General features: G+C 31.8%; 4 protein-coding genes across 8 annotated transcripts; 2 read left to right on the forward strand and 2 right to left on the reverse strand.

The window, feature by feature from the left end:
• Positions 1–505: 505 nt before the first annotated feature.
• LOC106627031 (C-mannosyltransferase dpy-19 homolog) lies at positions 506–7,196 on the reverse strand. 3 transcript variants are annotated; one of them, XM_036365448.2, is made up of 10 exons: positions 6,938–7,196; positions 5,001–5,262; positions 4,737–4,940; positions 4,484–4,676; positions 2,982–4,403; positions 2,791–2,899; positions 2,643–2,727; positions 2,191–2,316; positions 1,883–2,112; positions 506–749 (listed from the first exon to the last, which is right to left on the reverse strand). In XM_036365448.2, the coding sequence occupies exons 1-9, from the start codon at positions 6,981–6,983 to the stop codon at positions 1,908–1,910; spliced, it is 2,652 nt and encodes an 883-aa protein (XP_036221341.2). In that variant the 5' UTR covers positions 6,984–7,196; the 3' UTR covers positions 506–749; positions 1,883–1,907. The 3 variants fall into 3 exon arrangements, with proteins under 3 accessions (XP_036221341.2, XP_014102478.2, XP_014102475.2); XM_014247003.3 differs by lacking the exon at positions 506–749 and having other exon boundaries at positions 784–2,112; positions 2,982–3,457; positions 3,521–4,403; XM_014247000.3 differs by lacking the exon at positions 506–749 and having other exon boundaries at positions 784–2,112.
• Positions 7,197–7,643: 447 nt separating this feature from the next.
• LOC106627027 (coiled-coil domain-containing protein 137) lies at positions 7,644–9,609 on the reverse strand. Of its 2 annotated transcripts, none has more exons than XM_014246994.3 (4): positions 9,420–9,609; positions 8,878–9,361; positions 8,687–8,815; positions 7,644–8,619 (listed from the first exon to the last, which is right to left on the reverse strand). In XM_014246994.3, exons 1-4 carry the CDS (start codon positions 9,500–9,502, stop codon positions 8,389–8,391), a joined length of 927 nt encoding a protein of 308 aa, XP_014102469.1. In that variant the 5' UTR covers positions 9,503–9,609; the 3' UTR covers positions 7,644–8,388. The 2 variants fall into 2 exon arrangements, with proteins under 2 accessions (XP_014102469.1, XP_036221402.1); XM_036365509.2 differs by having other exon boundaries at positions 8,872–9,361; positions 9,420–9,596.
• On the forward strand, positions 7,736–8,400 carry Tim8 (translocase of inner membrane 8). The gene is made up of 2 exons (XM_014246999.3): positions 7,736–7,831; positions 7,898–8,400. Exons 1-2 carry the CDS (start codon positions 7,736–7,738, stop codon positions 8,069–8,071), a joined length of 270 nt encoding a protein of 89 aa, XP_014102474.1. The 3' UTR covers positions 8,072–8,400.
• A 267-nt stretch (positions 9,610–9,876) lies between the features above and the next one.
• Rab39 (RAS oncogene family member Rab39) lies at positions 9,877–11,718 on the forward strand. 2 transcript variants are annotated; one of them, XM_014246995.3, is made up of 3 exons: positions 9,877–10,294; positions 10,350–10,471; positions 10,733–11,718. In XM_014246995.3, exons 2-3 carry the CDS (start codon positions 10,364–10,366, stop codon positions 11,279–11,281), a joined length of 657 nt encoding a protein of 218 aa, XP_014102470.1. In that variant the 5' UTR covers positions 9,877–10,294; positions 10,350–10,363; the 3' UTR covers positions 11,282–11,718. The 2 variants fall into 2 exon arrangements, with proteins under 2 accessions (XP_014102470.1, XP_014102471.1); XM_014246996.3 differs by having other exon boundaries at positions 9,877–10,263.
• Positions 11,719–12,571: the final 853 nt, after the last annotated feature.

Raw genomic sequence — 12,571 nt, forward strand, 5'->3', positions numbered from 1 at the left:
TTAGTTTTTATACTCTTTCATATTATACCAGAATATAAATATTTTGAGTAAAAATAAAACAGTTAAAATTAAAATCATATTTCTACTATATATATATACATTTATATATATATATATATTCAGGATTTGGAGATCTCCGTGCCTGTGGTAGAACTTACAAGTGTACGAGTAAATAAAAATGGAGTTTAATTTTCAATGAGTCGTATCTAAATAGGAATAAATGGTAAAACATATACGTTGAAAATTGATCTAATAGATATTATTTTGAATGAAATTTAATGCAGAAAAAATGGTGGTGTCCAAGTTAAAATAAGCCCGACATATTCATGTACAATATAGTGGCGCTTGAGTTTAAAAGGTTTGTATTTATATAGAGACCATAAAGCTACATTAAGCGTTTAAGAATTCAAACTCCCTTGATTTGAACACTTTGCAAATGTTCACTTTTACATTAAATTTCAGAAGTTTACATGTTTGCCTGATTTTAAACAATGAAAACATACAATTACTACTTAACTGAGTGTAAGTAAGTAAAGTTTGTTTTGATAAGTTTATTTATAAATATAGTAAATCACATTTTACGAACCAACACAATTGTAATGAAAGTAATACATATTTTTATTTCATTGGCTTCCTAGTTCGATATAGTGTTATTAAATTGCAGCTGTTAATATGGTTAGTCGCACAGTTCGTAACAGTACATTATTTTGCCATTTACTAGACTCCTTGAAGTAAAAAAATTGAAAACACTGAAAAAAATAAGATCAAATGAATACTGTAAGATTTATTTTTAAACTGTAAAATATTGTCTGTTTATTTTTCTACTGGATTTACTTGCTATCAAAAAAAATAAAGTATACTCAAAATCTAGTGGAAACATATCTGCCAAATATTTAACTAAGAATAATACAATTTATTACATTATTTCCCATGCATTAGGGTTAGTTGAGATATGGAAGCAGTCTCTTTATCCTTAGAACTCAACAATTTAAAAGTAGTTGAGAACAGCCAATACATATGTACACAATATTTTTTTTTTTTTTTAACAAAATATATTATCTTATGCATCTTAAACTCTTAGCATATTTCATAAACCGGACATTAGCCCTTAATTACAAGAAAAACTATGATTGCCTTATTGCATGTGAAATGTTTCCTTTACGAATAAACATCACGCTTGCAACACGGTTTTCTGCACTGTCTTCAATGACAAATAATTGTAAATAATTACCCATCGAAAACAAAAAATGTAGATATGAATAATGCATGTAACATAAAAGTCAACTAGAGGCCACTTTTTCATACAAAATATACAAATTAATAAAGGTCGCTAATTTCAAACTTTTAAACTTAGTTATTTTCATTATAATTTTTTTAACCGCAGGTTATACAAATAAGCCTGAAATGGAATGCAAGAGGGCAGTCTAATTAAAAATTCAGTAAACTTGGCATTCGAGGTAATAAAGAAAAAAATTATCTAAAAAAACTTTCATGATATAAAGATTTCTCTTTGAACAATTTTCAATATTTAAATCTGCTTGTTATTTCAAATTGAGTTAAAACTGTGTAGGTGTTGCTCATTGTGTAGCTTTCTACACTTTTCATATTCTCATATGTATATATATATATACATTAGGACATCTACAGTCGTTTAAATTTCTATTTCTTAAAAATTATTTTCATTTAACCACAACTATGAAATATATACTAGTAAGATAGATGTTTAATCGTAGTATATCGAGGCTTAAAATGTCTCTTGTCAAAATTACAATAAATATAAAATATGAACGTAACATTAAAACATTAAACTTTGTATATAAATAAAGTAACATAATTGACATTTTAAATTCTTTGCAATTTTATCTACCATTGCCTTACTTACAGTCGAAGCAAGTTTGACTACTTGGCTACATTACTTTTTCGGGCATCTTACTGAGCTTCAAATTAATTTGTACACTCTGCGAAAACATCTTAATAATACCGTAATAATCATTAGAGAATACTTTCAAGAAGCTAGGTATATTCTTGTTTGCCAATTCTGAACAAAATTGCGGATATTTGCGATTCGACGGCTGCAGGTCATCCCAAATCGAAAGTAGGTCACATTCATCACTAAAATATATAAAATAACAAGTACAGACAAATATTTTTATGCATATATAAAAACAACATATCGTAAAATTTACGTACCGAATTTCATTGCTGCAGTCCTGGAGTGATATAATCAAATATTGCACTTTAAGTTGTGAGTATTGATTGTAAATATCAGATGACTGTTGGCGGCTGAACACTGAGTAGACATGTTCGGTGCGTTCACTGCAATATAGAACAGCAATATTAAAAACAAACCGTATTAAAAAAGCATGTTACAATGATTTAAGACTTGAATATTATGTGCATTATATAAAACAGACACTTTTAAATATGTTATCAAGACACAAGGTGAATTCGAAACGAAATCTTCAATCTCACAGTCACAACCACATACGGTACAAAAAAAGGGCGCAACTCAATTTAGGCTGTTATGTATTGCACCCCTTTTTGATATGCATATTTTCTTGGTTTATTATATCTAAATTCGGTATTCTAATCAATTTATGTTTAATTTCAACCAAACACCTAAAAATTTTATATATAATTACTGGATATGACGTATTTCCAAGTGGGCGTGGTTTACAATCGGGCGTCTAGTAACTAAATGCACCGTGCCAATAATTTCTACTGGACCTGCAATTTTCAAAATGGCAATAATAAAGGCATTTGGAGAAAATTGTAATTATTGAGTAAAACCTGCAAAAACAGCGTCACGCTCCGTATTAATTTTTATCCATTCCAACATGCTATCTAAATCATCACTAGCATGTCCTTGGCGTGTAGGAAAGTATTCTTCACGTATATTCTAAAATCGTTTCACGGATGAAAAATAAAAAGGATTTTAAAAACTTAATGCTGAAAATGATGTCGCTCTAGTTAATACTCACTACTAAACCGGGATTGACCATGCTGGTTAAAAAAACCGCCAATGATACTGCCCAAAATATATTGCGTTGTTTGCGATACCAAAACTTAGAGCATATTGTCGGCGCAATAACACAACCTTGAGTGAAACAAAGGAAGAATAATTTTTTTATACTAAGCCCTAAGGCGGTAAAAACGGCCATTTGCACAAAGCTATAGACATAATGGAAACTGAAAATCTCGCTATGATAGTCAGCTTTGGAAACTTCGCAGTCCGAGCTTTTATGCCGTGAACGTCGTGTGTTTTTACTGGTATCGTCACATTTTATACCACTCGGTATGCCACTACTATCGGTAAAAGTGTCTTTATTCACATCATTCCCAGAATCGTTCATTTCTACGTTTGGTGCTACTGGGATCGAGTTACTGTTTATTGTTGCTTTATCCTCACTTGTGGACGGTTTCATATTTCCATCAGTACTTTCTTCTTGTTGCTCTCCTGAATTCTCAGAATGATTACTTTTAGAAATGTTTCGATTATTCTGATCTCTTCGTTGGTTACCTTCTTTAATTTGCTCTTTTAATAATTTTATATTATTCATAAACTCTTCGTGTTCAATGCCTTTATTGTTCTTCGACTTAGTTCTCTCTTGTTTATAGCGATTGTAGTCATAGTCACAATCTTCTAGTAACTTAAGACATTCAATTAAATCATTCTCCGTCTCCTTATTTGACATATCACAGATTGATATGTGGTTCTCTTCCAAAAAATCCTCAAGCACATATTTTTTGGCTCGTTCCACATTATCTTTGCTGGGATTTTTTTTTTCACTACCCTTACGCCACTTGCGAAAAAACTTTGCCAACATCACGACACCGTACATACAATATGGCTTCACAATTAGAGTCTTTATAAGCTCCCACAAATGGGCAATATTCAAATTCTGATAAACTGGATTGCAGGCCGCAATGCTGGTAGTGAAACTCACTTTTGCCTGGAAGCTCCATTGCACTATTAAATCACGATATAAAGCGAACCCGTTGTCAATTGAACGTGCGAATCCTGTTCTCTCCAACATATCATATAAAGTTCCTTGTACACTAATTGCCGCTAATAAGCCCGCCCAAATGGTTTTGAGCGAAACGCCACTATTAGGAGATTGAGGTTTGACTTGTCGCTCTATACTGAGAAACAGAAGTCCAATTGCTGGACCAATATGCCAGGCGAAAATATATTTATTGTTGTTAAAGGAACAGTAGTAGGCTAGTGATGTGGCAATAAGTTGCGAGATCGCATAATCAATAGTAAAAGTACTAGAAACCACCTCAGATATTGAACTTGGCGTCCAAGGAGCCATCATAATAAGAACCTGAGTTGCAAAAATAACAGAAGAAAACTGCCAACAGAGAAGAGCAACGGCTGTCAGCAGCGTCAATTTGATGGTCTGTAAAATATATTTATAAATATCACATGGAATCAATAATTAATGAAAATCATAAAACACAAAAAATATATTGGTCTTACTATAAAAAACCGCTTATGATATGCTTTGCGTTCTGTGATGCGATCAATACACAAACAAAGGTAAAACATTTGCATGAAAATAATTGGAAAGGCAAAATTTTCACGTGCCATAGGTGAATCGTAGATCTTTGAAGCAAAACTGTGAAACATAACATAAGAAACTACTGCGTAAATGCCTCCAAATATATTTTCACTGAAATCATAAAAAACACATATATACCCATAACGAAAAATTGCTTTTCTAAACTTTTACCTCAGTAATGTCCCATATATATAAATAACTAGAACAGTGACCCCGCCAAGAAGCCATACGCATTCCAAGTAAAACTGCATGGGTTGTCCAAAGCCGTCACAATGACGATGTTCCAAAGGTAAACGAACATCGTTGCTCCGCCAACAACTAAATATTGGAAAGTTTTCTGTGAAAGCATACCGCCTTAGCAAATGGTAGAGATATCTATAATTATATTTTTTATTATATTATAACCGATATGCATTTACATTTTTGGTTTTATACCCTATTGTCAATTCTGGTAACACATGGAACCTTTGTATTACATTCACATTTTGGGGATATTCGATGCCAGTTAAATTTGTTAGTTTATCGTATCCGCTCCAAAAGTCTGCTTCCTCTGTAAGTGTCTTATAAAATGAATAATAGAGCGAGTCCTCCCGCCGCAACAAAGACTCCCGTTCTAATTGTGATAAATATGCAATGTTGGTGCGGGACTCAAATATTGAACGCACATGTTGAACATACAAAAAGAAAAAGCCGGTGCCTATACAAATTGACCATATCATTTTAATCATATACTTAATTAACTATGAATATATAATATTTATAGGCATTAATACGAAATTCGGGAAAACTTTAGTATAACGTCCCACGCTTTCGGGAATAAAATGGGTATGGGCGGATAGAGGAGATCCTCCAGATCAAGAATATATATAGATATAGCCGCGGGAAACTTATAGTTTTCGAGATATTTGGGTTTAAAGTTCAAAATTTCGACTATTTAAAGTACGCATTTTTCCCATTTCGAATGAGTTATACACTTATATTTTCCACTTTTATATCCACTAACACTTCACTAATTCGTTTGTACACATTTATTTTACATTATATAGTGCAAAAATAGTTTAATTCAATAATTAAATTATTGTTAAATTCTATTAATTCTGACAATAACAAAAGGGTTGCAAAATTTCAAATAACCAGTGTTACCTTATCGACATCTTTTGTAATTGAACTGAAAGAAATTAAAACAGATAATACCCCAAATACAGGTATCCAAAATCTAGAGAAATAAACTATTACAAAGCATTGATGTTAAGTATTATGTTATACCCTCTATGACAATATTACTTTTTTCTTGTAGAACTTCTTTTTGCGTTGGCGGCCTTCGGCCGCGCTTCAAAAAAATAACCCTGGTCGATCCAAGACCGGGGTGTATCAAGGTTTTTTTGCGCAGAACTCCTTTTTGCGTTGGCGGCCTTCGGCCGCGCTTCAAAAAAATAACCCTGGTCGGTCCAACACCGGGGTGTATCAAAATATTTTTCGCACAGAACTTCTTTTTGCGTTGGCGGCCTTCGGCCGCGCTTCAAAAAAATAACCCTGGTCGATCCAAGACCGGGGTGTATCAAGGTTTTTTTGCGCAGAACTCCTTTTTGCGTTGGCGGCCTTCGGCCGCGCTTCAAAAAAATAACCCTGGTCGGTCCAACACCGGGGTGTATCAAGGTTTTTTTGCGCAGAACTCCTTTTTGCGTTGGCGGCCTTCGGCCGCGCTTCAAAAAAATAACCCTGGTCGATCCAACACCGGGGTGTATCAAGGTTTTTTTGCGCAGAACTTATTTTTGCGTTGGCGGCCTTCGGCCGCGCTTCAAACATCGGAGTGTACCAAAGTTTTTACGCGCAGAAATTCTTTTTGCGTTGTTTCCTGTATCTAGGATACAATCTCTCTGTTAATTTTATTTTTCTTCGTTAGCAAAATATATTAGTATGGCAACACTGATGTTTTGACATTCACAACCATTTTGTTATTGTCAAAATTAATAAAATTAAAGAATGATTTAAATATTGAAATAAAGCTATTTTTGCAGCATCTAATATAAAAAAAATTTCTAAAAACGAATTAGTCAAGTGTTAGTGGATATAAAAGTGAAAAATATAAGTGTATAATTCATTTTAACTCGCAAAAATACGTACTTTAAATAGTTGAAATTTTCAACTTTAAACGTAAATATCTCGAAAACTATAAGTTTCCCGCGGCTATATCTATATATATTCTTGATCTGGAGGATCTCCTCTATCCGCCCATACCCGTTTTATCCCCGAAAGCGTGGGACGTTATTCTAAAGCCGACCCCGAAATTCTAGAAAATCAATAATTCATCTAAGTATGACCGCGATTGAAAAGCACAATTGGTGTATCTGATGAGGAACCACTTTACTAACCAATTAACGACTGCGAAAGAATAAGTAACAACTTTTGTTCTTTCATTATTATTATTATTTGATAACAAACTAATTGGAGTTAAAACTTCAATTTCGGATCATTATGGGTTTCTTTTATTATTTATAGACACAATTTTCACACTATCGTCTGACAATTTACGTTTGAAATTTGATGTAAAACAAAGAAATAATATATTTCTTATCCGGCTAAATAACTTTTCTGCTTTAGCTTATTTGCATTTAATTTGCCTATTTCGAAGAAACAAAATCAGCTGATGTAATATTAATGACAGCGAATGTCAGAAAAACTTAGTACAACTACTTTACTAGTGCTATTTTTGGTAGTACAAATGTTTTACTAAATAGTAAAACAAATATTATATTTGGATTTGTCAGTGTTACTCCTGAAAGGAAGATCTTTGCGTTTGAAATAATTATATGTATACGTATATATACCAAACAAAAATTTATATACTTTAGCAAATACCCAGATGGCTATTTCATGATGTTTATGTTGATTGTTTGATGTCTTTTATAGTAGTTCACATACTATTGTAGCAGATTATACAGATATTACATAACTTACTTTTTATAAATAAAATTTAAGAATGTATTTTCCAACTTCTATGTAAATGTAGTATAAGGAAAACATCTGCAAATCTGACTGTAATTTTTGTGGAACATAATTTATTTGAGGTTATATAAATTTTTGATATTAGAGCTGGTCAGGTATTGCTGTCAATTGCTGTTCTAATATAGTTATTTTAGAAATAATTGTTTTAAATTAAATTGTAAATCATGTCTGATTTTGATTCACTATCGTCGGTTTCAAGCGATAAGGAACTACAGGAATTTTTGATGATTGAAAAACAAAAGGCTCAAGTGAATGCACAGGTTAGTATAATTTTAACCTTATATTTTAGTAAATATAATATGCAATAATATCTCCCGATATTACAGATACATGAGTTCAATGATATCTGTTGGGAGAAGTGCATTGGCAAACCAGGTTCGAAACTCGACAGTTCGACAGAAACATGTTTAAGCAATTGCGTTGATCGTTTCATTGATACATCATTGCTAGTCACGCAGCGCTTTGCACAACTATTACAAAAGCGTTCGGGTGCATTATAAATCGCGGTGCAATCGCTTCTAACTTTGTCGGAAAGTTAGATTTACCAAAAACCAAATTACTACTCTGTACCGTGCGTATATAATAATCTAACACACTCCGAAAGATTTGTTACTTTAAATCAAAAAGTAACAACTATAACAAACTTAAACTGACGGCTAGCTAAAAGTTGTATGGTTAATCTAACCATTATGAAATGCAATCATAGCCAAAAAAGACAGGCTTTTAGCTAATTGAAATAGACGATTTTTATTTGAAATATGTTTTGTTATCTTTTAATTTTAAAATAAACATTACACTGTAATTCTAAGCCTGATTATCAAGATGTCAATACTCGTTTTTTCTTCATATTCCTATAAATTTCGATAAATTTGCTTTGTTCGTCTTCAATCATTTTTCTTGTAGCAACAGGAAGTTTTTTCCTCTTACCGCTAAGACTTACTTTTTCTACTTTACTTGAAACTGGTTTACATTTACTCTCCAATTGATCGTGATCACATTTGGTATCAGGCAATAGTGTTTTCAGTAGTAAATTGGCTTTTTTTCCTGGCTGAAAGTTAAAAAAGAGTTGAACCTTATGGTATTCATACATACGAGCATATGTTTTATCATCTTACTCTTGGAACGGTCTCAGATTTTTCAGCTCTTCGAGGCAACGTTGTAAATGTTGGAGGTGCATGTACAATTTCTCCAAAGCGTACTACATCATGTTTATATTCATCCAAATCGTGATTTTGATGAGATTTCTGCATTAAATAGTAAAGGTTTCTTTAAAATATATTTCGTTTTATGCAAAATTTACCTCTACTTTATCTTCCTTAATGGCTTGTTTAATCAATTCTTTTGCAACTTCTGGATCCAGAGGCTTTCCTGTTTTTTCTTTTCCTTTATTTCTGGACATATTACCTTTACTTTTATTCTTTTGTTTTTCTCTTAGTAATTCATCAATTTCATTCTTTGGCTTCTTGATTATTGAAATTTCTCCAGTTTTTGGATTTCGAATAACATTTACACCATACTTGGCTTCATATTGTGCTTCCCGCAAGGATTGGGACGTTATTCTATTCACACGCTTTAAGTAATCTTCATCAGACTCTTCTTTTAATTGTTGAATGTGTCCATTTTTTTTGGGATGTGTTAATTTATCTTTAGGTATATCTTCTTTTCCTTTATGGATTCGCTTAATTTTCTTACCAGCTTTGGTGTCTTCAACCAGCTTTTTAAATTGTGCAAATTTGAAAGAAACTTGCTGATTATCACGTTCAGGAGGATTGTTCGTAACTTTCCTAAGTCTAAAAATATGTATATGATTATATTTATGCTATTATATATATAAATAGAAAGTAATACTGTTTTTCTTTTTCTTCAAGTTGTTTTAGTGGGTCTCGAACTCCATGGTGTTTGCGGGCAGGAATTTTTCTGCTACGCACCATTTTCTTTCACGGCTATCTAGAATAATGTATTATTTCTAACAAAATTAGCTCACATGTGTTTGTTTACTTTCTTCTTCTTAGGTTTGAATGGATTTGCCATTCACTATAAATACAAACTACACATGAACACACAAATATATAAGGTCCACCCAAAAATTGTGGATTTCATATATCGTTCGTAATATTTGCTAAATAATTATAATAAATCGTCTTACAATTGTAATGAATACCAAAAACACACGACTATGTCTATAATAAATTTATGTATTTTTGAATTCCCATTTTGAACAAAATTGTCAGGAATTAAAGAAAACGTCAAAAATGTGTCTTTCTTTCCTTCTTTTGTAGTCAATTGTTTGACATATGAAGGCAAACCACTTTTTATCACTCACACTTGATTATCAGCATCTAATTTTCATAGTGAATGTAACGAAGTAAATAACAAAAAACAATAGTCAATTTTCTCCTAATATTATAAACAAAGTTCAAGTTTGCAAGATAAAACGCAAGTGATGAACAGAGAGCAAATACGTCGCAATATTACCTTGAAGACATTGTAACTAAATTTGATTCCCCATTTGGAATTAAATACCTTACAATATTACCAATAGTGAACCAAATCAATATAAACGAAACCATTATATACTCTTTGAAACTTTAGCAGCTCTGTAGAAAATATTAATCGTATTAATAATTTTTAATCAGATTTGATATAGTAAATCTTCACAATAAACGGATTTTGGAGAAGGTGTCTAACAAAAGTATACATACTATATCCGTCTACTGAATAAAGTGTGGGAAAATTATAGCAATTGCGCTGTATTTGTTATATCTCAATCTTTATTAGATACAACTTGCAGAATGGTTGAACCTATTTTTGATTACCAATTTCGGCTGATTCTAATTGGTGATAGTACAGTGGGCAAAAGTTCGTTACTCAAATTCTTTACAGATGGTAAATTCGCCGAGGTAAGAAACTTCTAGGACTGCTCAGTTCAATAGAAAAATAAAAAAAATGTTGATATGTAAATTACATAATTGAACAGAGACAGTAAGCACATACATACAAATAAACAAAGATGTGCTAATTGATAAATCATCCTTCTTTATAGAACATATGCTTGTAGCTAGTATACCGTAACGTATGTTTGTACTTTACTGCTTATAACAATGTTTACATGCTTTATATGAAGATATATTGACAGAATTATTTTAAAATTAATGTTACAGCTATCTGACCCCACTGTTGGTGTTGACTTTTTTGCCCGCTTGATGGAAATGAAGGATGGAACCCAAATAAAACTCCAACTATGGGACACAGCTGGTCAAGAACGTTTTCGCTCAATTACAAAATCATACTACCGAAACTCGGTTGGGGTATTGTTGGTATATGACATAACAAATTATGCTAGCTTTGAACATATTTCGCTTTGGATGATGGAAGCCCAGCGCCACATTGAACCGCATCGCCCAGTGTTTGCATTAGTCGGTTGTAAATTAGACCTGGTAAATGCCGGTGGTCGTCGAGAAGTAAATACAGAGGAAGCACAAACTTTTGCCAACCAAAATGGCTTGCATTTTGTTGAGACTTCAGCTAGGAATGGTGTTAACGTTGAAGAAGCTTTTCGTATGGTTACACAGGAGGTATATGCACGAATACGTTCAGGAGAATACAAAGTAGAGGATGGCTGGGATGGTATAAAAACTGGATTTGCACGTCCAAATAGCTTAGATTTTAATTTGGTTATGGCTGAGCCAGAAAAATCGTCGTGTTGCTGATATGTTTGTAAATGATGCTTAATTGAAAGTCACTGAATGGCAAAATTAGTGGGTTTCCAACATTAGAAAAAGAAAATGCGAATTACATATATCGTAATTGATTGATATGTGAAGTATGTGTGTATGTCTGTATGTTTTATTTCCATAAGATGAAACAGTATACATGTACATACAAACCAGAGCGCATTTCTTTACCGCTGGAGTACAGTTAAAAAATTACAGGTTACAGTTTATATTTTTAATTTTGTACTTTATAAAAAATGCGAACGAAGCTATTCTTACCAAATAATTGATCAAAAAACTGTAAGATGAAAAATAAGTAGTTTTAAATTAATTAAAAACTGCATATAAGTATAATTGGTTGATATATATATATATATATATATATATATATATATATGTATATATAATAAACAATTGTGGGTACATAATTTTAATACCTGTTCTTTCATTGAAGATTTATTATAATTTGTATATATATGCACTTTATTGTACTATAATCAATTCTAAAATTGTCATACGATAACCACTTATTATAACTTAAACATTTTATATATTTTTTTATTATCTACCTCTTTTAACCTAACCTTATTTTAAGTTGTCTTAAAACGATTTTATTCCTTAATAAATTTATATGTCCATTAAGTTGTATTTAACACATATGTATGTATGTATTTGCTGATGGTATTTAATTCCTACTTTGAATGGTATTTCGTAACTAACTGGTTTTTCACTCCTTTGATTTATTTTTAGAGAATTGCGATAGCAAATGTATTTATTTACTTATTTCAAAGTAAATGCATATACATATATATATAAGAATTTCTAAATTATCGCTTTTAAATAAATTTCGTTTTCAGTTAAAGTGTTAAAATTTACTGTGAGGATACGGAAATAATACAATAGGAACACTTTAATATCGGTATTAAATTGCGAGTTTGTTGCTTTGTAACAATTAAACAGATTCCAAAATAATATTTGGAAAATTGTTATGTCTAGACGCCGATTTGTAATTTCTCTGTGTGGCTTGGTGTTAATATTTCCATTTACAAGTATATGATTGGACTATAATATTAATAAAAGATTTGGATGAATGAAGCATACAAGTGCGTTCCAAATTCAACAGGACTTTAAAAAAAAATACAGAACAAATGGTTTTATCGGCAAAATCAATTAATTTTTTTCAGTTTCTGCTTTATACAGCTTTTTGCACGGTCCAAAAGCATGTCGAACGAGTGTTTTAGCTCGTTGCTCGGTATGGCCGCCAGTATGCCGGTGCAAGCCTTTTGA

Source organism: Bactrocera oleae, chromosome 5 (assembly GCF_042242935.1).
Source record: "Bactrocera oleae isolate idBacOlea1 chromosome 5, idBacOlea1, whole genome shotgun sequence".
Taxonomy (NCBI): domain Eukaryota; kingdom Metazoa; phylum Arthropoda; class Insecta; order Diptera; family Tephritidae; genus Bactrocera; species Bactrocera oleae.